The sequence below is a fragment of the Pelophylax lessonae genome (genome assembly GCF_965119305.1).
Source record: "Pelophylax lessonae genome assembly, chromosome: 2".
Taxonomy (NCBI): Eukaryota; Metazoa; Chordata; class Amphibia; order Anura; family Ranidae; genus Pelophylax; species Pelophylax lessonae.
Genome location: NC_138769.1, coordinates 646,623,228 through 646,647,276, shown reverse-complemented (window position 1 = coordinate 646,647,276; position 24,049 = coordinate 646,623,228). Strand labels below are relative to the sequence as shown.

The 24,049-nt window shown below is 41.3% G+C and overlaps 1 protein-coding gene across 1 annotated transcript in view; it reads left to right on the top strand.

Annotated features, from left to right (window-relative positions):
- SUPT20H (SPT20 homolog, SAGA complex component) overlaps positions 1 to 24,049 on the top strand; it is a gene marked incomplete at its 5' end in the record, with an annotated part of 185,366 nt that overhangs the window by 139,924 nt on the left and 21,393 nt on the right. The window contains 3 exons of the mRNA XM_082248178.1: positions 10,476 to 10,642; positions 11,608 to 11,663; positions 21,613 to 21,750. Coding sequence (XP_082104304.1) covers positions 10,476 to 10,642; positions 11,608 to 11,663; positions 21,613 to 21,750 — 361 coding nt within the window. The remainder of the gene's footprint in view (positions 1 to 10,475; positions 10,643 to 11,607; positions 11,664 to 21,612; positions 21,751 to 24,049) is intronic.

Genomic DNA, 24,049 nt, shown 5'->3' with positions numbered 1-24,049 from the left:
TAATAAATAAACATTTCTCCTCTCTGACAGTGTTCCCTTTATTTCTGCATTTCATGTACATCTTCTACTGCTTCTCTGTGTTTCTCTGGTTCTCTCTTCTATTGCAGTGTTCAAATGTTTCACTGGGTCTCTCTTTTTAGATTCCTTCAGTCAGCTCTCATGTATCTTACTCTTCTGTTTTAACTCTTTGCTCCCTGCTTTTGCTTTTTCTATTTGCAATCGCTACTGTCTGGTCACAATTTGTTTAGCTGAAATATTCAGTGTAGTGAATAATATTTTATACATTGTTGGATTTATAACACAAAGAATAGCATTGTACAGTGACACTTGGGAACCAATCACAGATCAGCTTTTAGCAGCTTAGGCCAGGGAGACTAAATTCATTAGGTTACTGTAAGGACTTAAAAATTGAAAGGATGCTCTAAATTATATTAAAGCGGAGTTCCACCCATTTTAATAAGCTAGATGTATGTAATCCCCTTTAAAAATACTTTTACCAATGTAAACAATTTTTTTTTTTTGCAAGGAAATACCTTTTTTTCTTCTTTATTCATCCGCACCTCCGGGTCCGGCCGCCTATAGGCGATCACGGCACCAGCTGTACTCGGATGTATTGCATTGAGTCCGTGCTCCGCCCCGCCTCTACCAGATGTAATGCTTTCAGTCCGCGCTCACTGAAAAGATGTGGGGCGGAGGCAGAGCGGAGCGCGGACTCAAAGCAATACATCCCGTAGAGCTCACTTAGAGGAGGCGGGGCGGAGCACGGACTCAATGCAATACATCTGAGTACAGCCGGTGTAATAATGCGAGATTTCGTCACTAGGTGATTCGCAAGGGCTGCTGGGATACACTCCAGCAGCCCTTGCGAATCGCCGAGTGACGTAATCGCCTATAGGCGGCCGGACCCGGAAGTGCGGATAAATAAAGAAGAATAAAACCTATTTCCTTGCAAAAAAATAGTTTCCATTGGTAAAAGTATTTTTAAAGGGGATTACGTACATCTAAACTTATTAAAATTGGTGGAACTCCACTTTAAGGTTTATTTATTAACTTGTTATAATTATTTTCATCTGCTTGTTTTGTAGACACAACAAATGACATTACAGTGTTCAATTAAATATGTATTGTTGTAACAAAGTTTAACATATATTTATAATCCCTTTGCCCATTTTTTTAAATGTTTTAACCCCTTCTTGCCCAGCCTATTGTAAAATGATAGCTGGGCGGGACAGCTCGGGCACGATCTGTCACCTGCCATGTCCACTGGACACAGCCGATGGCAGATCACTGTACCCGGCCCAGTGCCTTTCATTATGTACTATTGTGAAGAGCTTTGTATAGACAGGGCCCATCTGTATTAGCTGTGGCCAATCACAGCTCTTCACAACAGTAAAAAAAAAATCCTGATCACCTCCCTAGAATAGTATACTGTGATAACACTGTATTTCTAGAAAAAATTGAAAACATTTTTTTTATTCTTCACATATCACCATCACACAAGTTGTATGATGACGCTGTACTACACTAGTGACAATACGCTAAAAAAATTGTGAAAAATACATTCTTTTAATTTCTTAATTTTCCAAAAATTTGTGACAAAAAATTATAACTTCAAAAAACTCACCAGGCCTCTTACTAAATACTTTGGACTGTCTACTTTCCAAAAACGGGTCATTTGGGGGATATTTGTACTGTCCCGGCATTTTCGTGCCTCAAGAAATGAGGCCGTCTGTACATCAGGATTGATCTATTTTTTTTTTTTTTAGGTATACCGTTGATATAAAAATTCTACACACCCCTGCTAAATTGTCAGGTTTCTGTCATGTTAAAAAAAAATGAAACCAAGACAAATAATTTTAGAACTTCCACCTATAAACTGTACAACCCAGTTGAACAACAAAATTAAATATTTTAGTTGGGGGAAGTAAAAATAAAAAACTAAAAAAATATGGTTGCATAAGTGTGCACACCATTAGATTAAAAACATTTTTGAGCACCTTTTGATTTTATTACAGCCCTGTGTTTTTGGGTATGAGTCAATCAGCATGGCACATCTCGACTTGGCAATATTTGCCCACTCTTTGCAAAACAAACTTCAAATCTGTCAGATTGCGTGTACATCTCTGGTGCACAGCCCTCTTATGATCACCCCACAGATTTTTAATCCGATTCAGGTCTGGGCTGGCTGTGTTATTACAAAACTTTAATAATCTTCTGGTGAAGCCATTCCTTTGTTGATTTGGATGTATGCTTTGGGTCATTGTCATGTTGAAAGATGAAGTTCCTCTTCATGTTCAGCTTTCTAGCAAAAACCTGAAGGTTTTGTGCCAATATTGACTAATATTTGGAACTGTTCATAATTCCCTCTACCTTGACAAAGGCCCCTGTTCCAGCTGAAGAAAAACATCCCAAAGCATGATGCTGCCGCCACCATGCTTCACTGTGGGTATGGTGTTCTTTTTGTAATGTGCGGTGGTGTTTTTTCGCCAAACATATCTTTTGGAATTATGGCCAAAAAGTTTAACCTTGGTTTCATCAGACCATAACACATTTTCTCACATGCTTTTGGGAGACTTCAGATGTGTTTTTTGCTAAATTTAGCCAAGCTTGGATGTTTTTCTTTGTAAGAAAAGGCTTCCATCTTGCCACTCTACCCCAAAGCCCAGACATATGAAGAATACGGGAGATTGTTGTCACATGTACCACACAGCCAGTAATTGTCAGATATTCCTGCAGCTCCTTTAATGTTGCTGTAGGCCTCTTGGCAGCCTCCCTGACCAGTTTTCTTCTCCCATTTTCATCAGTTTGGGAGGGATGTCCAGATCTTGGTAATGTCACTTTTGTGCCATATTTTCTCCACTTGATGATGACTGTCTTCACTGTGTTCAATGGTATATCTAATGCCTTGGAAATTCTTTTGTAACCTTCTCCTGACCAATACTTTTTAACAATGCTTTGGAAGCTCTCTGCAGACCATGGTTTTGCTGTAGGATGCGACTACGAAATGTCAGGGAAGACCTACTAGCACAGCTGAACTTTATTTGGGGTTATTCAGAGGCACTTTAAATGATGGCAGGTGTGTTCTGACTCTCATATTTAAATGTTAAATGTGATTGCCTAATTCTGAACTCCGCTACATCCCCAGTTGTAAGAGGGGGATGAACACTTATGCAACCACATTATTTTAGTTTTTTTATTTTTACTCCCCCCTCCTGAAAGATTTCAGTTTGTTTTTCAATCGAGTTGTACAGTTTACAGGTCACATTAAAGGTGGAAAATGTTCTGGAATTATTTATCTTTGTCTCATTTTGTTTACATCCCAAAAACCTGACCTTTTTAACAAGGGTGTGTAGACTTTTTATATCCACTGTAAACCATATGTTGTGGACTCCAACCTTCCTACAAACTGACTAATATACACTGATTTGGGTTATTTTCACCAAAGAAATGTAACAGTATTTGACCTAAATTTATGAAGAAAGGTTATTCATTCGCAACATTTATATAACTGAAACTAAGAAAAGTGCGTTTTTTGTTTGTTTTGTTTTTTTCTAAGTTTTCGGTCTTTCTTTATTTTGGAAAAAATATAAGCCAGTGGTGATTAAATACCACCAAAAGAACGTTTGATTTGTGTGAAAAGAATGATAAAAATGTAATATAGGTACAGTGTTGCATGACCGCACAATTGTCATTCAAAGTGTGACAGCGCTAAAAGCTGAAAATTGGCTCAGGCAGGAAGGGGATTAAAGTGTCCGGTATTGAAGTGGTTAAAAAAACCTACCCCAAAGCCTATAAATAGATAATTAAAGCCCAACTCCACCCAATAATTCATTAAAGTTTCCTTACCTGCTGAAGTCCATTAAACTCGCCTAAATCCTACCTATTCAGGTCCTTCTGACCCCAATTTCTTCTTTGGGAAACTCTGATGCACTGCCACTGGTAAGCCCCGCCAGCTGGTCCCCTTTACTCCCGTGAGTCTGATGTCCTCCTTTATTTCAGGATCCTAACAGGACTTCCCTGTTAGCCAGCAAGTGGGAACTGTTCACATCACATAGACAATGATGTGGACACCCAGGAGATGGATGCCTCCAGGAAGTAAACATTAAGGACTTTACGCTGAATCATCATGTGACTATGGACAGATTTACTAAAGGAGTTAGGAATCTTCACTCAATAAAGTTATCCATTCATGCGAAAAACAAATCCGGTTTACTTATTTCATCTGCACATGATTGGGTATTGAACGTAAACAGAGGTTTGGTTTTCACATGGATGGATAATTGAAGGTAATATTGACAGAATTTAAAAAGCGTGGATCCTCAACTCCTTTAGTTAACCCTCTTCATAGTAAACATATATTTAATTTTATCAGAAACAAGTGGGAAAGCTACTTTTACATTATATCAACTATTCATACAGGTCTCTAGTCAAACGAGTACTTTTTGACACACTAATCTACTGGTAAAGTCTAACAGAAGTGATGCCTCTAGCCAATTGAACAGACTTCTATAAACTTTAATACACTAATGCTAATAGGGAAAAATTACGTTTTCCTTTTAAAGGAACATTAAATGGTGGAATCCAAAATTCAAACTTTGCCTAACTTAACGTGCATCTGTGCCCAGACTATGGACAATCAAGCTGAAATCTGGGGAAAAGAATTGACCCTTGCAGTGGGGAGCCCCCCACCTTCACTAGCAGTGCTGCATTGTAATTGAGGATGCAGAGCGTTGGCCCACAAGTCAGAGCTTTGGAGAAAGGAAAAGAGTACAGGCTGCCAGAGGAGTAAGGGATAAGGTAAGTAAACTGTTCCCCTAGACAAAATAAAGCATTTAAACCTTGCTTCGCAGGGTGGGAAGAGAGCCCCGCTGCGTGGGTCACTTTTTATTTAAACCAGAGTTCAGCGTTTTAACGTATTTGCACACATACAGCAAAAGAGCTTTAAAACAAAACTCTCACTTACCTCTCTAGCTGCCTTCACTATGAAGTAATTCTCAGACATCACAACAAAGACTCTAAAGGCAGGTTCCAGTAAGGATTTCCAACAGCTTAGAAACACAGCTGTTATGTGTTTACATTAGTGGGCTCGCACTGTCAAGATTCCAGTGCACAGACAGTAATAAGAACAAAGCTTAGGTTTTAGTGCTTCTGTTATACAATTTGACTATACATTTCTCAATAATGCCTATAGCTACAGAAGTGAATGAGGGCTTGTTGTAAAGTGCTGTTACTGCTTGTTTAGAATACGTAAATACATGTGCATGGTCTGGAAACAGGTTCACTTTATATGTATGCTTTCTTAAACATATATGTTGTATTTTGAGATAAGTTAGTTTTGTAAGCAAGTTCCATTGAAACAAAATGTAAATAATCTACCTGTTGAGATTTTTAAAAGGCACTCGGCTATTCTAGTATACACTGTATGAAGTAATATTTATTGTGTTTTTATGTTAAAAGTCAATGCTTTTCAAGTTGCACAATTGTTTTGATCTTTTGAATTCCTGGCAACAGTTTTTTTTTTTTTTTTTTTGTTTTTTTTTTTTACAGTCTGATTTAGATTTTAAAAAATATGGTTACATTTTCATTTTTGTCTTTAGGAAAGAATGAGAATCTTCAATAATAAAATTACCTAGACTAAAAACAAAATGTGGTGCCTAAAGTGATATTGAAGTCTTTTCTTTTTTTTTTTTTTTTTTCTTTTTTTTTAAATAACATGTTATACTTACCTGCTGTGTGAAATGGTTTTGTTCCTCTTGTTGGGGTCTTTGCGGTGCTCCTGGCTCCTCCCCACTGCCAGGTGCCCCCACAGCAATCAGCTTGCTATGGGGGCACCCAAGCAGGCGTGCTCTTGACCCCCGGCTCTGTTTGTCCATGCACACACAGAGCCGCGGCTTTGCCCCATACCCTCTGTCTCCTGATTGGCTCACTGGCTGTGATTGACAGCAGTGGGAGCCAATGGCTCTTGCTGCTGCCAAAAGGCACTCAGGAGTGCGAGTCCATGGAGAGGCAAGGGTCTCGTGCACATCGTTGGATCGAGATGGGGCTTGGGTGAGTATTGGGCGGGGGGGGGGGCTGCAGCACACAGGTTTCTCTTTCGTTCATTGACCGACACAGTTCCTTATCTTCTTGACAGTTGGGTTATACTGCCCCCTACAGGAGTAGGACACTAGGCAGGAACAAACCTGACTACACCTATGAGGCAGCCCCAGGGGGTATACTCCCACTCTCCGCTATAGGCATTCAGTTTTTTTCCTGCCTCAGGAGTGAGGACCTAGTTCCTTGCTGGAATCTCTGGTCCTCGCACCCCTATTGAAGCAATAGGGGTGGTGATTTCAGCAGTGGGAGCCCCTCCTCATCCCCTAGTGCTGACTCCTGGATCTTTCTCTTCCTGATCGCCGCATAGTGTGCAGTTTGTCTGGTGCTGTATGTGCCTGATCGGTGGTGGTGAGTCTTTTGGTGGGGTTTTCTCTCCCTCTCTCTGCTAAAGCAGCGGTAGTGCTCTGTGCTGGATCCTTTGGTACCGCCAGCATGGTGGGGGTGCCTCTAGCAGTTTTATACACTTTTTTTGTGTGGGTCCTCCTCTTCTCTAATGGAGTCCCTGGAGCACATTTCCCCACCTGATCCCCTCTCAGAGGCTGCCGGGCCCTCCGGGTCCCACCAATTAATGACTGCACTGACAGCGGTCCTGGAGTCCTTCGTGTCCAAGGTGGATTTGATCCTTGGGAAATGGGCTAGCAAACGCATCCCTTGCCTTCCCGTTTCATCTGTCTCATCAGATCCTTAATCTGATTCGGCCGCTGCGGATGCGAGTTACCCTTCTGGGTCTGTGTCCACGCACCCTGCGTGCTCAGATAGTGAGGATGATTCCTTTTGCTCCTGTAGCCGTGCATGTAAAGGCATTGGTGGATGCGCTGATCGTATCAGTGCGTGAAACTTTAAAAATGGAGGATGTGGCTGATGCTGCGTCGGAGGCACCGGTCCCTATTGGCACCCACAGGCCCTCCAAGACTGCAGATCATTGTACTGGAACTCTGAGCGATCAGACTTTGTCTGGATCATTGGAAAGTTTGCCTTAAGGGGTGTCCGGTACGCATTCAATTGAACAATGTCACGGCCGTGGCCTATGACAATCACCAAGGGGGCAGAAGAAGTGCCCTGGGGGCTTAAAAGGTAGCCGGTATTCTAAGGTTGGCAGAACGATTCGTTCCAGCCCTCTCCGCTGTACACATTCCAGGGGTGGAAAATTGGAAAGCAGATTATCTTAGTCGACAGGCGTGGAACCAGGGAGAATGGTCACATCATCCTGAGGTGTTTCATCAGTTGTTTCTCCAGTGGGTACTCCCGAGTTGGACCTGTTGGCCTCTCACCTCAACAGGAAGGTACAGAGATCTGTGAAACGTTCTCGGGATCCTCTAGCTGACGCCACAGATGCCTTAGTGTTGTCTAATTTACGCCTTCCCCCCTGTCAAACTTCTGCCAAGACTCCTGTGCAGGATCGAGGCATCAGGAATTCTGGTCATTTTGATGGCTCCTGACTGGCCTCGTCTGTCTTGGTACGCCGATCTGGTACGGCTTGTCGCTGATGCTCCTTGGAGACTTCCTCTCAGGGAAGACCTGCTGTCCCAAGGGCTAATCCTTGCATCCTGCTTTACGATCGCTGGCTTTAACGGCTTGGCTGGTAAAAGCCAGGTGCTGAAGGAAAGAGGTATGTCTGAATCGGTGATTCCTACGCTGTTAAAAGCTAGATGATCCACCATCATACTTGAAAGACGTACATTGCGTGGTGTGAGTCTCTTGGGGTTCACCCTCGCTCCTTTTCGGTGGCTCAGATATTGGCGTTCCTCCAGTAGGGGAGGGGGGGGTTGAGCAGCACCTGGCCTTGAGTACCATTAGGGCCCAGGTTTCGGCCTTAGTGGTTTTCTTCAATGTCCATTGGCCACACATTCCTTGGTGCGCACCTTTACCCAGGGAGTTCGATACTTGGCTCCTCCAGTGCGGTCTCCATTGCCACCATGGGGCCTTAATTTGGCGTTGTCTATTCTTCAGAAGCCTCCCTTTGAAAGTCTTCGGGAGGTTCCTCTGCTTACGTTGTCCCAGAAGGTGGCCTTTTTGGTGGCTATTACTTCTGCGCACAGGGTGTCTGAGATGGCGGCGTTGTCTTGTTATTCACCTTACCTGGTGGTTTACAAGTCAGTGGTTTGTTCCTTCCAAAGGTCGTCTCTGCTTTCCATTTGCATGAAGACATTGTGTTGCCTTCCCTATGTCCCAGGCCTAAACATCCTAAGGAAATTGCCTTGCATTCCTTGGATGTGGTTCGGGCAATCAGGGTGTACCTGGCAGCTACGGAGTCTTTTCGGAAGTCAGACTCACTATTTGTACTCACAGGTGGACCTCTAAAAGGTTTGGCTGCTTCTGCTGCGACCATTTCCAGATGGATCAGACAGACTGTGATTCAGGCCTATTCAATTAACCACTTCTGGACCGGAAGATTTTCCCCCTTAATCACCAGGCCATAATTTGCGATTCGGCACTACATTACTTTAACGGACAATTGCGCTAACGTGCGACGCTGTACCCAAATAAAATTGATGTCCTTTTTTTCCCACAAATAGAGCTTTCTTTTGGTGGTATTTGATCACCTATGCAATTTTTATTTTTTGCGCTATAAATAAAAAAAGAGCGACAATTCTGGGGGAAAAAAAAAAGCAATATTTTTCACATTGTGCTATATAACATTCCACCCCCCCCCCCCCCCAAAAAGAATAAAATCTAAATTTTAATTTTTTTTTTTTTTTTTTTTTTTACTAGTAATGGCGGCCATCTGCGATTTTTATTTATTTTTTGAGGGACTGCGACATTGCGGCAGACAGATCGGACCCCTGACTGACATTTTTTGACACTTTTGGGGGGGGACCAGTTACTGCGGTAATCGGTGCTAAAAATATGCACTGTTACTGTAATAATGACACTGGCAGGGAAGGGGTTAACACAAGTGATCAAGGGGTTAAATGTGTACCTAGGAGCATGTTTCTAACTTTGGGAGGGCGTGGCTTGTGAAATGATCAGAGATCTGTGTTTCTATATAGCAGGATCACAGGAGCTCTGTGATCATTGCAGAGAGAACAACGGTCAGCTATGTTTACAACAGCTGCCCGTCCTTTTTCTTTCAGCGGGGAGCAATTGCAGGTGTCAAGCAGCAATCAGAGCTGCCTGCCCAATGCATTAGCATCCCTGCTGCTGCACGCTTGCCCCCTAGCTGCAGGCGTGTGACCGTCGTATACCAACGTTGGTTCGCGCAAGGGGGGCTGCCTGCCACAGTATAACTGCGGTGGGCGTTCTGGAAGTGGTTAAGGGTCGGGTTCCTCTTGGGTGATGAGTGCCTTCCGGCCCTTCCTTTAATCAGGTATCAGTCTGTGCACACTTTCACAAAGTTTTTTTATAAGGTGGGTGTGTTATCTGCGGCTGCTTCCTTTGGCCGCAAGGTTTTGTAGTCTGCTGTTTAAAGGACTCCGGTTGTTTGGTTGAGCCCCTGTTGCCTGGTTGGCTAATGTTTAGCCATGGGAATTTTTGGTTGTTCCGACCCCTCATGTTTAACACTGCTTTGGGACCTCCCAATGGTTATGAATACCAGGAGCTGTGTCTGTCAATGAACAAAAGAGAAAATGGGATTTTTGACTTAAAATCCATTTCTCTGATGTTCATTGACGGACACAGCACCAACCCCTCTGTGGAGTTTATCTTCTGACCACTGAGTGCCTATCTATAGCTGAGTGGGAGTGTACCTCCTGGGACTGCCCTATAAGCATAGTCAAGTTTTTTTCCTGCCTAGTGTCCTACTCTTGTAGGGGCAGGATAACCCCACTGTCAAGAAGATAAGTAGCTGTGAACATCAGAGAAATGGATTTTACGGTAAGACAAAAGTCCAATTTTTTTTTTTTTGCCTTCATGCAAAGAATGCACGCAGGTTAAAACCCTTGTGCCTTTACAACCACTTTAAGTACAATCTTCTTTATCCCCTTTTCTTAGCTTAGCTGTTTTCTTAGCTTAGCTAAGGTGTTGATAATCATCAGGTTATGAATGAATTGCTTGCAAATCACCTTATTAAAATTAAGAGTATACAGTTAGACAAAATAGAGACTTTGTTTGTCTTTCGGGAACTTTGATTTAGAGATGGAGTTTTGCTAGCATCACAGCCATAATACAAATGGCAAATTTTCTAAAATTGCAGAGTTATGTATGACCATATACAAAATTGACAACACTGGACTGAACATTGGATTTAAAGAAATCAATGGGAATGATTGTATCACACAGGCATAATGTTTAGAGAAAAAGATAAAATGGGAAAAGGGCCATTGGTGAATTAGGCAGTCTAAACCCTACATGTTGCTAGTTTGCTCTTTGCATTTAGTAGTCTCCCTTTTACTCCACAAACTTCTGTACCAATTAATATTACTTTCTTTCCTGTTCCACAGTGGCCCACAGGCATTGATGAGTGGCTCAAATACCATGCTGGGGTGTAGTACTGGTGCCATAGCCCCCGCAGGGATAAATCTGAGTGGCATTTTACCTCCAGGAGGCCTGGTGCCAGGTACAATGCCAGGCACATTGCCGGCTGCCATGCAGTCTGCCTCTCAGGCAGGTTAGTATCATTTAGTTGTTGGTGGCGGTTTGGTGCTATTATTGTGCTCTGAAAATTGTGAACATTTATGCAGATATTTAGATCAACCAGTTTTGATTTTTTTACATACCACAGAAAAAATTAAGAAAATTAATATTTTCCAGAAAAAAAGGTGCTTTCTTTTAAATACCTTACCATAAAAATTATGAAATTAGGTTCATATCTCGATGCTAGAGTTCTGCAGTTTTACATTTTTTGTTTGTGAAAAAAATTTACATTTTAGTAATATTTTATAGATAAAAAATATTTTTTTTTATCTACATATTTGTATTCAGTAGATTTAAAAATCTTTTATTTAAAAATATATAAATCTATGAATGGAGTATTTCAATATTATCTGTAATGCTGCCATTGCATTATTGTAGCGGGGGATGTTAATCTTCAGTTCTACACAAAACGTATAAGGATATTTCTCCAGAGATGTTTTCATCAATTAAAAAATCTGCATCTAATTACCTTTTGATCCTATCACATTTGATATATCAGAATTATAAAAGATTTTTTACAATATGCATATGTGTAGATTTAAGACCAATGTGAACAGTTATGTTAAACGGTTGATCTAAAAACTAAAGAAAAGAAAACAAGTAGGTCTTAGGAAAAATACCACCAAACAAAAATGTTTAAAATAAATATGTTGTCATGCCAAGTTTAAACATTTATTTTTGTTACTGACAATACAAATTGACTTTAGTCATAAAAAATTTCATGTAAATACATTTGCATTATTCATTCACTACTACACCAGAAATATATGCTTTCAAACAAAAAAAATGGATTAAAAAAAAAAAAAAAAAAAACACAACGGTTTCTTAAAAGTTTGCTCTTCTCAAACAAGATCCAGAATATTTTTTCTTCCTCAATGAAAACTATATATTCCTCAGCCGATTTGCTTTGATGTTAAACAAAAGACTTTTCTTCAACAGGTGGGCCCTTTGGCATTAAAAATACTTCCAATTTGAGACCATTAAATCTACTTCAGGTAAATATGGCTTAGTTTTTCCAAAAATCTCTAGGGTACCATTTTTTTTTTTTTTTAATGGATAAAGTTGAGTGAGAAAAATAACCGTAACTCTGATTGAAAAAACAAAAATCACAATTATGGTCAATTTTTTTTTTTTTTTTAATGATATGGCCGTTGCATTTAAAATTCCTTTTAGTTATGTAACTAAACTAGAGAGTTTAGGTTCTCCACACAAAAGTATTGTCGGTTTTTGTGGATGAAGCTGTCCTTCCTTCAGAAAAGCCAATATCTCAGCTTGCAATTTAACACATCCGTAATCTGCCTATACAAACGGAACAATTCTCCAGTGCTCTTTAACCACTGTTGCTCCCCTGTGAAATAAAACCGCTAGTAGAGTGCTTGATGGCATGCAGATATATTTCAAAGGAAAACAATAGTTATGGATCTGTTTTAATTTAATTTACAGTACAGACCAAAAGTTTGGACACACCTTCTCATTCAAAGAGTTTTCTTTATTTTCTTGACTATGAAAATTGTAGAGTCACACTTCAAGAGGTATTCACCTGAAATGGTTTTCACTTCACAGGTGTGCCCTGTCAGGTTTAATAAGTGTGATTTCTTGCCTTATAAATGTGGTTGGGACTGGATGGACTGTTGTCTTTTTTCAACCTCGCTAACTATGTAACTATGGACCATCAGTTGTGTTGTGCAGAAGTCAGGTGGATACACAGCTGATAGTCCTACTGAATAGACAGTTAGAATTTGTATTATGGCAAGAAAAAGGCAGCTAAGTACAGGAAAACGAGTGGCCATCATTACTTTAAGAAATGAAGGTCAGTCAGTACAAAAAATTGGGAAAACTTTGAAAGTGTCCCCAAGTGCAGTCACAAAAACCATCAAGCGCTACAAAGAAACTGGCTCACATGCGGACCGCCCCAGGAAAGGAAGACCAAGAGTCACCTCTGCTGCGGAGGATAAGTTCATCCGAGTCACCAGCCTCAGAAATCGCAGCTTAACACCAGCTCAGATTAGAGACCAGGTCAATGGCACACGGAGTTCTAGCAGCAGACACATCTCTAGAACAACTGTTAAGAGGAGACTGTGTGAATCAGGCCTTCATGGTAGAATATCTGCTAGGAAACCACTGCTAAAGAAAGGCAACAAGCAGAAGAGACTTGTTTGGGCTAAAGAACACAAGGAATGGACATTAGACCAGTGGAAATCTGTGCTTTGGTCTGATGAGTCCAAATTTAAGATCTTTGGTTCCAACCACCGTGTCTTTGTGTGACGCAGGAAAGGTGAACAGATGGACTCTACATGCCTGGTTCCCACCGTGAAGCATGGAGGAGGTGTGGGGGTGATTTTCTGGTGACACTGTTGGGGATTTATTCAAAATTGAAGGCATACTGAACCAGCATGGCTACCACAGCATCTTTCAGCGGCATGCTATTCCATCCGGTTTGCGTTTAGTTGGACCATCATTTATTTTTCAACAGGACAATGACCCCAAACACACCTCCAGGCTGTGTAAGGGCTATTTGACCAAGAAGGAGAGTGATGGGGTGCTGCGCCAGATGACCTGGCCTCCACAGTCACCGGACCTGAACCCAATCGAGATGGTTTGGGGTGAGCTGGACCGCAGATTGAAGGCAAAAGGGCCAACAAGTGCTAAGCATCTCTGGGAACTCCTTCAAGACTGTTGGAAGACCATTTCAGGTGACTACCTCTTGAAGTGTGACTCTACAATTTTCATAGTCATGAAAATAAAGAAAACTCTTTGAATGCGAAGGTGTGTCCAAACTTTTTGTCTGTACTGTATTTTGTATACCTGTATTCTTATTATATACATATACAATATTTGTTTTACAAATGAAAGTTCAATATAGGGAATGCCCATGACACAAGGCTTCCAGAACACTATGGGTTTTAACAACCTATAGTGTAGTCTTTCTTTTCAGACACTCTGTGATTGTAACCTGTTACAGGAAGGGGGCGAGCCACTGCTGTGACTTTGTGTAATTTTCTAATTCAGCTGTTGAGCTCTGTAAACAGAGCAGTTAAGGAATCACTGTAAATTACATAAATGGAGCTATATGGCAATATACTGTATAAAAGTTATAGCAGCATTTCAGATGTACAGTATCTCACGAAAGTGAATACACTCCACATTTTTGTAAATATTTTATTACATCTTTTGATTTGACAGCACTGAAGCAGTAGTGAGTGTACAGCTTGTATAACCGTGTAAATTTGCTGTCCCCTTAAAATAACTCAACACACAACCATTAATGTCTAAACTGCTGGCAACAAAAGTGAGTACACCCCTAAGTAAAAATGTCCAAATTTGGCCCAATTAGCCATTTTTCCCTCCCAGGTGTCATTTGACTCGTTAGTGTTACAAGGTCTCAGGTGTGAATGGGGAGCAGGTGTGTTAAATTTTGGTGTTATCACTCACTCTCTCATCATGGTCACTAGAAGTTCAACATGGCACCTTATGGCAAAGAACTCTCTGAGGATCTGAAAAAAAGAATTGTTGCTTTACATAAAGATGGCCTAGGTAAAAAGAATTGCCAAGACCCTGAAACACCTGCAGCACGGTGGCCAAGGCCATACAGCAGTTTAACAGGACAGGTTCCACCATGGTCAACCAAAGAAGTTGAGTGCACGTACTCAGCGTCATATCCAGAGGTTGTCTTTGGGAAATGGACGTATGAGTGCTGCCAACATTGCTGCAGAGGTTGAAGGGGTGGGAGGCCAGCCTGTCAGTGCTCAGACCATATGCCACACACTGCATCAAATTGATCTGCATGGCTGTCATCCTAGAAGGAAGCCTCTTCTAAAGATGATGCACAAGAAAGCCCACAAACAGTTTGCTGAAGATAAGCAGACTAAGGACAGGGATTACTGGAACCATGTCCTGTGGTCTGATGAGACCAAGATAAACTTACTTGGTTCAGATGGTGTCAAGCGTGTGTGGCAGGCAGCAACAAGATGAGGAGAACAAAGACAAGTGTGTCTTGCCTACAGTCAAGCATGGTGGTTGGAGTGTCATAGTCTGGGGCTGCATGAGTGCTGTCAGCACTGGGGAGCTACAGTTCATTGATGGAACCATGAATGCCAACATGTATTGTGACATACTGAAGCAGAGCATGATCCCTTCCTTTCAGAGACAGGGCCGCAGGGCAGTATTCCAACATAACAACCCCAAACATACCTCCAAGATGACCACTGCCTTGCTAAAGAAGCAAAGGGTAAAAGTGATGGTAAAAGATAAACTTGGTTCAGATGGTGTCAAGCGTGTGTGGCAGGCAGCACCAAGATGAGGAGAACAAAGACAAGTGTGTCTTGCCTACAGTCAAGCATGGTAGTGGGAGTGTCATAGTCTGGGGCTGCATGAGTGCTGTCAGCACTGGGGAGCTACAGTTCATTGATGGAACCATGAATGCCAACATGTATTGTGACATACTGAAGCAGAGCATGATCCCTTCCTTTCAGAGACAGGGCCGCAGGGCAGTATTCCAACATAACAACCCCAAACATACCTCCAAGACGACCACTGCCTTGCTAAAGAAGCAAAGGGTAAAAGTGATGGACTGGCCAAGCATGTCTATAGACCTAAACCCTATTGAGCATCTGAGGGGCATCCTCAAATGGAAGGTGGAGGAGCGCAAGGTCTTAAACATCCACCAGTTCCATGATGTCATAATGGAGGAGTGGGAGAGGACTCCAGTGGCAACCTGTGAAGCTCTGGTGAACTCCATGCCCAAGAGGTTTAAGACAGTGTTGGAAAATAATGGTGGCCACACAAAATATTGACACTTTGGGCTCAATTTGGACCTTTTCATCTAGCGGTGTACTCACATTTGTTGCCAACAGTTTAGACATTAATGGCTGTGTGTTATTTTGAGGGGACAGCAAATGTACACTGTTATACAAGCTGTACACTCACTATTTTACATTGTAGCAAAGTGTCATTTCTTCAGTGTTGTCCCATGAAAAGATATAATAAAATATTTACAAAAATGTGTACTTTTACAACATTAAAAGACGCACTTGCAGGCTAGCTCTTTGTAGATCCTAGGTAACTCTGGAATATCACAAAGAAATTGTATTAAATATTTTAAATTCTACTATATGGTAAAACGTTTGTGGGCAGCCCTCCAAATCATTGTGTTCATAGAGATAATGGGGTTATTTACTAAAACTGGAGAGTGCAAAATCTGGTGCAGCTCTGCATTGAAACCAATCAGCTTCCAGATTATATTGCCAAAACTCAACTGAACAAGCTGAAGTTAGAAGCTAATTGGCTACCATGCACAGTTGCAACAGATTCTGAGTGCACCAGTTTTAGTAAATCTACCCCAGTGATATTTAGCTGTAGTGAACCTGAATAAAGAACAGGTCAAATTGCCTTGCTCTGAGACCAGCAGACATTTATAAAATTATCAAATTTCAGCCCAAAAGTAACACTAAAAATCATTATTCATTTTTGATTAAGTAAAAATAAAGCTTTTATAAAAAATCTTTTACTTAAAACATGTAGTAGTAAAATGAACCCATTTCTTTTTAAAACAGCAGAGATACAGGGAGTGCAGAATTATTAGGCAGATGAGTATTTTGACCACATCATCCTCTTTATGCATGTTGTCTTACTCCAAGCTGTATAGGCTCGAAAGCCTACTACCAATTAAGCATATTAGGTGATGTGCATCTCTGTAATGAGAAGGGGTGTGGTCTAATGACATCAACACCCTATATCAGGTGTGCATAATTATTAGGCAACTTCCTTTCCTTGGGCAAAATGGGTCAAAAGAAGGACTTGACAGGCTCAGAAAAGTCAAAAATAGTGAGATATCTTGCAGAGGGATGCAGCACTCTTAAAATTGCAAAGCTTCTGAAGCGTGATCATCGAACAATCAAGCATTTCATTCAAAATAGTCAACAGGGTCGCAAGAAGCGTGTGGAAAAACCAAGGCGCAAAATAACAGCCCATGAACTGAGAAAAGTCAAGCGTGCAGCTGCCAAGATGCCACTTGCCACCAGTTTGGCCATATTTCAGAGCTGCAACATCACTGGAGTGCCCAAAAGCACAAGGTGTGCAATACTCAGAGACATGGCCAAGGTAAGAAAGGCTGAAAGACGACCACCACTGAACAAGACACACAAGCTGAAATGTCAAGACTGGGCCAAGAAATATCTCAAGACTGATTTTTCAAAGGTTTTATGGACTGATGAAATGACAGTGAGTCTTGATGGGCCCGTGGCTGGATTGGTGAAGGGCAGAGAGCTCCAGTCCGACTCAGACGCCAGCAAGGTGGAGGTGGAGTACTGGTTTGGGCTGGTATCATCAAAGATGAGCTTGTGGGGCCTTTTTCGGGTTGAGGATGGAGTCAAGCTCAACTCCCAGTCCTACTGCCAGTTTCTGGAAGACACCTTCTTCAAGCAGTGGTACAGGAAGAAGTCTGCATCCTTCAAGAAAAACATGATTTTCATGCAGGACAATGCTCCATCACACGCGTCCAAGTACTCCACAGCGTGGCTGGCAAGAAAGGGTATAAAAGAAGAAAAGCTAATGACATGGCCTCCTTGTTCACCTGATCTGAACCCCATTGAGAACCTGTGGTCCATCATCAAATGTGAGATTTACAAGGAGGGAAAACAGTACACCTCTCTGAACAGTGTCTGGGAGGCTGTGGTTGCTGCTGCACGCAATGTTGATGGTGAACAGATCAAAACACTGACAGAATCCATAGATAGCAGGCTTTTGAGTGTCCTTGCAAAGAAAGGTGGCTATATTGGTCACTGATTTGTTTTTGTTTTGTTTTTGAATGTCAGAAATGTATATTTGTGAATGTTGAGATGTTATATTGGTTTCACTGGTAAAAATAAATAATTGAAATGGGTATACTGTATATTTGATTTTTGTTAAGTTGCCTAATAATTATGCACAGTAATAGTCACCTGCACACAAAGATATCCCCCTAAAATAGCTAAAACTAAAAACAAACTAAAAACTACTTCCAAAAATAGTCAGCTTTGATATTAATGAGTTTTTTGGGTTCATTGAGAACATGGTGGTTGTTCAATAATAAAATTAATCCTCAAAAATACTCATTTGCCTAATAATTCTGCACTCCCTGTAAGATTGCGTTTTGGTTTAAAATTTAGTGTATCTTGTGCCCTGCTTATGAAACAGTGATATGAGTGACATAGTATAAAGCCAAGTAGTTGAGTACAAACCAGAACACTTTTTATAGTCTCCCATTCATCTTCTTTATGGTTAATGGCATCTCATCTCTAGTAACTGTGCAAGTAACTTCTAAAGTACACTTCAAAGGACACAGAAATGCCAATATGCCGTCTTCACAGCAAAGGTTAATGGGGAGCATAATCACAATCACAAATAGCCAATCAAAGCCGAAATCGGACTTCAGAGCTGGTCCAGGCTCGTGAAAGATCGCGACCATATGTTTGGGATCTGCCCACATGCCTGGACCCAGCACCCAGTTCCGCCTCTCAGCAAGTCGCTGAGAGCCTGAGCCGGCCGCTCCCACCCCTTCCACAGCCCAGCGCTCCAGTGAGCGCAGGGGAGCAGAGCAGAGAGCCGGTGACTGACATTCACCAGTAATCTGCTTACTTGCATATTTCTCCTTTTTGAATTTTTTTTTTACTCTATTGCAATGTACCTTTCAGCTTGATACAATCTGTGTCGACCTAGCATCTCCGCCCCTCCCTTTCCTTCACTTTCCTGCATAAATTTTAATTTAGCAGCTGGGGAGGAGCTAAGAGTAGTACTATATGGTGTAATTTAGGTGACAGCTCTGAATCTGCTGGCATAACATCCAACTAGGGAGGTTTCTATAGGCAGAAACCGAAGCATTTCAGAAGGTCATAAAGACTGGCATAAAAATAAAGTAAAAATACTCGCAGCAGCAGTGATTCTTCCAGTATGAGAATATGACCTAATAGGTTTGCTTAGGGAACTGGACACCCCTTAGAAAAGATCTCGCCAGTGTGTGTGTACCTTCCTCACCAGGTTGTGATGTTGCTGTATGTAGCTCCGCCTAACACATGGCTTCATTGGTTGACTTCTTGAGGAACTACCATTCTTGATGACTTCAACCAATGATGTGAGTAGGGCTACACACAGTGACAAAACACGACCCAACACCCAGACACAAGCAAAGTAACTTGGTACATACAGTGCACTGTAGTGCGGGATTCTTAAACATTGTACATTGGGGAATCAAAAAGTCTCTCAACAAATAAATGGCCCAATATAGGAGGACAAATTCTACAGGTGAAGACACAGCAGATGTGTTACATCTTAAGGAAAGGGAACAGGACAGTGAGATGCACATTTGAACAGGTGACAACTAGCTCATGTGGAAGAGGCGATCAGCATCAAACTGGAATCACCATTCCTAAACAGGGGTGGAGACCTTCCATGCCATCTGTCTTTCACATAGAATGCTTCACTGGCCATTTGACAACAGTTTACACCTTTTAGGCTTGTAAATTGAGGAAATGACACCTATGCAAAATACCGGACATCAAGATCATTAATATGTACTAGAAAAGGGTAGTGCCACAGCTTCCCATCCTTTTTTTGGACAACCAACATCTACATATTCCAAGGGGACTGGAATTGCAATATTTCTGTGCTACCTGTGTGGATATAAATGCTGGGGTATCTTTCTGACACTCATGTGAACTAAAAGAAAAGTGGCTTGGAGAAGTTAAACATTTTCAAAGTGATTGTAAACTCTCATGTATTTTTATTTTTTTTTTAAATATAACAAACATGTTATACTTACCTCCTCTGTGCAGTTGGCTTTGCACAGAGCAGCCTGGATCCTCCTCTTCTCAGGTCCCTCTTCGCTGCTCCTGGCCTTTTCCCTCCTATCGAGTGCCCCCACAGCAAGCAGCTTGCTAGGGGGGCACCTGAGCTGAGCTGCAGCTCTGTGTGTCCATTCAGACATTGAGCTGCCACTCGGCTCCACCCACTCTCTCTCTTCTGATTGGCTCACTCACTTAGACAGCCGCAGGTGTGTCTCAGCCAATCAAGAGGAAGAGTCCCAGGAGGGCCGAGGAACTCGTGGACAGCACTGGACAGAGCGGAGGCACAGGTAAGTATTAGGGGGGCTGAGGAGGCTGCTTCATGCAGAAGGCTTTTTATCTTCATGCATAAAATTCATGAAGATAAAGAAAACCGTCCTGTCTTTACAACTCCTTTAAAATTATAGAATAAGTTCACTTGAATGTGAATAACTACTACTAGCTAGACTTAGGCCAGCCATAGATGGTTCAAATCTCAGCATGATCAGCAGGAACTGGCTGAGATTTGAACCAGGTATGTGCAGGCTGAATGTACCCAAGTTGATCGATCAACTTGAGTGCAACCATCCTGCCGGATTTTACATGCAATTATTTATCGCTAGCGGCTGGTATAGCCGCTAGCAATAATCAGTGTTCTGGCAGGGATGGCTTCCCCCGCTGGGAGAATACAATGGCTCAGCGGGAGGAATTCCCCCTGTCAACGCTGTCTGTGGTTGCAGCTTCACGTAACCCTTTGCCAGATGCCCGTGGTTTTAGGAAAGAAATTTGCTCCGTCTATTGCCAGCTTTAGGGGTTTATTTATAAAGCAAAGAATGTGAAACTTGCCAAACCTTCAGTGCAGGTAAATCTTCATGGTACATGTTTTAAATTACAGCGCTTGATTCACCTGCAGTTAATGTTTGGTGAACATCAGTCATTGCTTTCTAAATATGCCTCTAAATCTATTAAAGGCCACAATATGTTTTCTGAAGTCTGTACTTGCCGAATTTAAAATATAGTACAGTGCATTGGCAATTAAAATGGCAATCTTAAAAAATATTATTTAAAATCCTAACCATAAATATTCAGTAACACCTTTTTCATTATTATTGCAACATGTGAACTTTAACCTTAAAGAAACAAGAAATTTTTAAAGCTACTTAGCTTAAAGTCATGTACAGAAGTATACACTTTGAACCCAGTGTAGAAAAATGCACTGTTGTCCATGACAACCAGTTTGTTTGCAACTGTCGTTTGTACAGTTCTGATTGAAAATAAATTAAAAAATGGATTGGTTACTTTATGAATGAGATTTGCACTGACAGCACACATTTCATTCATCAGGCCCTTCTGTATGTAACCATTTTACACTTGCCTGTCCAGGGATCCCACGATGTCGGCACCCCAGTTGGTTTTTCAATCGACTCTCAGGTGCTAACACCACAATTCCTTGTAAGGGAAACCGGCAGTGAAGCCTTGCGGCTTTACAGCTTGTTCCCTACTGCGCAAGCACGAAGTGAGCTGCGCTTTGTGAATGGCACGGCAGCGGGAGAAGGCGGAGGGGGGCCAAACATCCGGGGGATCTTGCCATGGGGATGAGTACCTGTCAAAAACATGTACCCACTCCCCCCTGAAAGGTGCCAAATGTGGCAGTGCGGGGGGGGGGCAAATAAGTGGAGCTTCCCCCTTTTGGGTGGAGCTTTGCTTTAAGTTGAATCCAGTGTACTTTGAGAACTACAGTTGCATGATTGAAAATGGAGTGCCTTAGGCTGTTAAGGCATTGTGAATTGAGCCTTTTGTGTCAGGAGTGCACAGCTAAAATAATATTAATATAAAAATAACATATAAAAATGATTGCTGTAGCACATACATATTGTTTGCATTTACTCTGATAAAGCTTTAGAATGTATGTGAAGGGCATTTCAGAGAAGCGTTTTAATGCATGAAATATCTGCAATTCTGTTTGTTTGGTTAAAAAACAATTCAATCCCACAAAGCACTACACATTGTGTGTTTATACAGTGTTTTTTCTCTTAACTTGTAGCTAGGTGATTCTTAGATTTTGTAAAGCATTTAAACTGTTGTGTGACCACACTGTGCAATGAAGTGCACTGCACGTTTCTCAAACTGGGTATCATCTTTGAAACAGCTTCCTGGCGGTTCACTCATATTCAACCCAATGCAGCAACAGCAGCCTCAGCTGTCCCAGTATTCACCTCAGCAGTCCCAGCAGACAGCCACATCCAGTCCCCAACAGCAGGGAGATCAGCTGGGACTTTTACCATCGGTAAGTGTTATGCCAGGGTATACATACATAAAAGATTGTGTTTGTCTACTGCAGTGAGCTCAAATTTGAATCAGCTTCACATATACTTTGTAAGAATGCCAGGGGTCACCCAATTTTCCTACAGTATTTACTTTCCAACAGAAAAATAAATGAGCTAGCATGAGATTGTCTGCTAGTAACAGGTTCTTATTTGACAATCCATGCAGATAACATACCTTACACAACATATGTATCATATACAGTATACTGTGTGTGTGTGTATATGTGTATATATATATATATATATAGTACTATGCAAAAAAATTTAGAAAGGTGTAAAGAAATGCTGTAAAGTAAAAATTCTTTCAAAAATATATATTGGTTTATTTTTATCAGTTTACAAGATGCAAGGTGAGCGAACCGAAGAAAAATCAAATCAATTGTTGGTGTGTCTATCCTTTGGCTTCAAACCAGCATCAATTCTTACACTTGCACACTTTTTACACTAGCACAAAGTCAGGGATTGAGTAGGATTAGAGTCAGGTGTATGATTAAAAAATTATACCAAGCAGTTGCTAATGATCATCAATTTCCAAAGTAGGTTAAAACAGTCATAAAGTGAAACATTTGTGTAGGAGGCTTAAAACTGAGTGAGTAATAGCCAAACTCTGCTACTAAGGTGAATTTGTGGAAGACCGTTTCAGGGCACAGATCATACACCATGGTAAGACTGAGCACAGCAACAAGACATAAGGTAGTTTTACTGCATCAGCATATTCTCTCCCAGGAAAAGATTTCAACAGACTAGGGTTTCAAGATGTCCTGTTCAAGCTCTTTTGAAGAAACACAAAGAAACAAGGTTGAGATCCGTAGACACAGTGGTTGGCCAAGGAAACTTAATGCAGTAGATGAAAGACACATCATGCTTTCCTTCCTTCGATATCAGAAGATGTCCAGCATTGTCATCAGCTCAGAGCTGGTAGAAACCAGTGGGACCCAGGCACACCCATCTCCTATCGGAATTCTTGCAAGAAGTGGTCTTTATGAAAGAATTGCAGCCAAAAAAACCATACCTCCAGTGTAAAAAAAGATGCTAAGCAACTCCTCTATGAATGATAACCTAGGAACTGGGGTGCAGAAAAATGGCAGCAGTTGCTCTAGACTGAAACTTGAAACATTTGGCTGTAGCAGGAGTCAGTTTGTTCACTGAAGAGCTGGAAGTGGTACAATCCATGTCTGCAGGCAACAGTGAACCATGGTGGAGGTACCTTGCAAGTTTGGGGCTACAATTCTGCAAATGGAGTTGGAGATTTGGTCAGGATCAATACTGTCCCCAATGCTGAGAAATAAAGGCAGATACTTATCCATTGTGCCAATGCGTGTGATTGGTCCCAAATTTATTCTGCAGTAGAACAACCCCAAACATGCAGCCAATGTCATAAAGAACTATCTTCAGCATAAAAAAAAAACCCAACAAGGTGTCCTGGAAGTAATGGTTTGCCCCCCACAGAGCCCTGATTTCAACATCATCAAATCTGTCTGGGAGTACATGAAGAGACAGAAGGATTTGAGGAAGCCTACATCAACAAAAGAACTGTGGTTAGTTCTAAAAGGTGTTTGGAACAACCTACCTGCCAAGTTCCTTCAAACATGGTGTGCAAGTCTACTTAGAATTGATGTGGTTTTGAAGGCAAAGGGTGATCACACCAAACATGATTAGGATTTCTCTTCCATTCATTTTACTTTTATTTTGGTATTTGATCAAAATAAACTATTAACAGTTCTATTTCTGAAAGCATTCTTAATTTACAGCATTTTTTCACACCTGACTAAAATAGGTGCACAGTAGTGTATATATACACAAACAAATATTTTGGTACCATGAAATGAGAACTTGCAATTTTCTCTGAAATAACTTGAAAGTGACCAAAGTGATTGTATGTTCCTTATATAATAAAATTAGACTTTTCTTTTCATTTTGAATTCAAAATAATGTTTTTAATAATAAAAAAAATATGACAGGACTCCTAACCCTAATATTTTGTTGAAAACCCTTTTAGAACGAATCCCTCCAAATATGCAATTTCTTTAACTCTAAATGAGACGTCTGCACTTTCCAACAGGTAGTTTGGCCCACTCTTCATGAGCAAACTGCTTCAGCTGTCTCAGGTTTAAAGGGCCTTCTTCGGACTGCATGTTTCAGCTCTTTACATACAGTATCTCCCAAAAGTGAGTACACCCCTCACATTTTTGTAAATATTTTATTATATCTTTTCATGTGACAACACTGAAGAAATTACACTTTGCTACAATGTAAAGT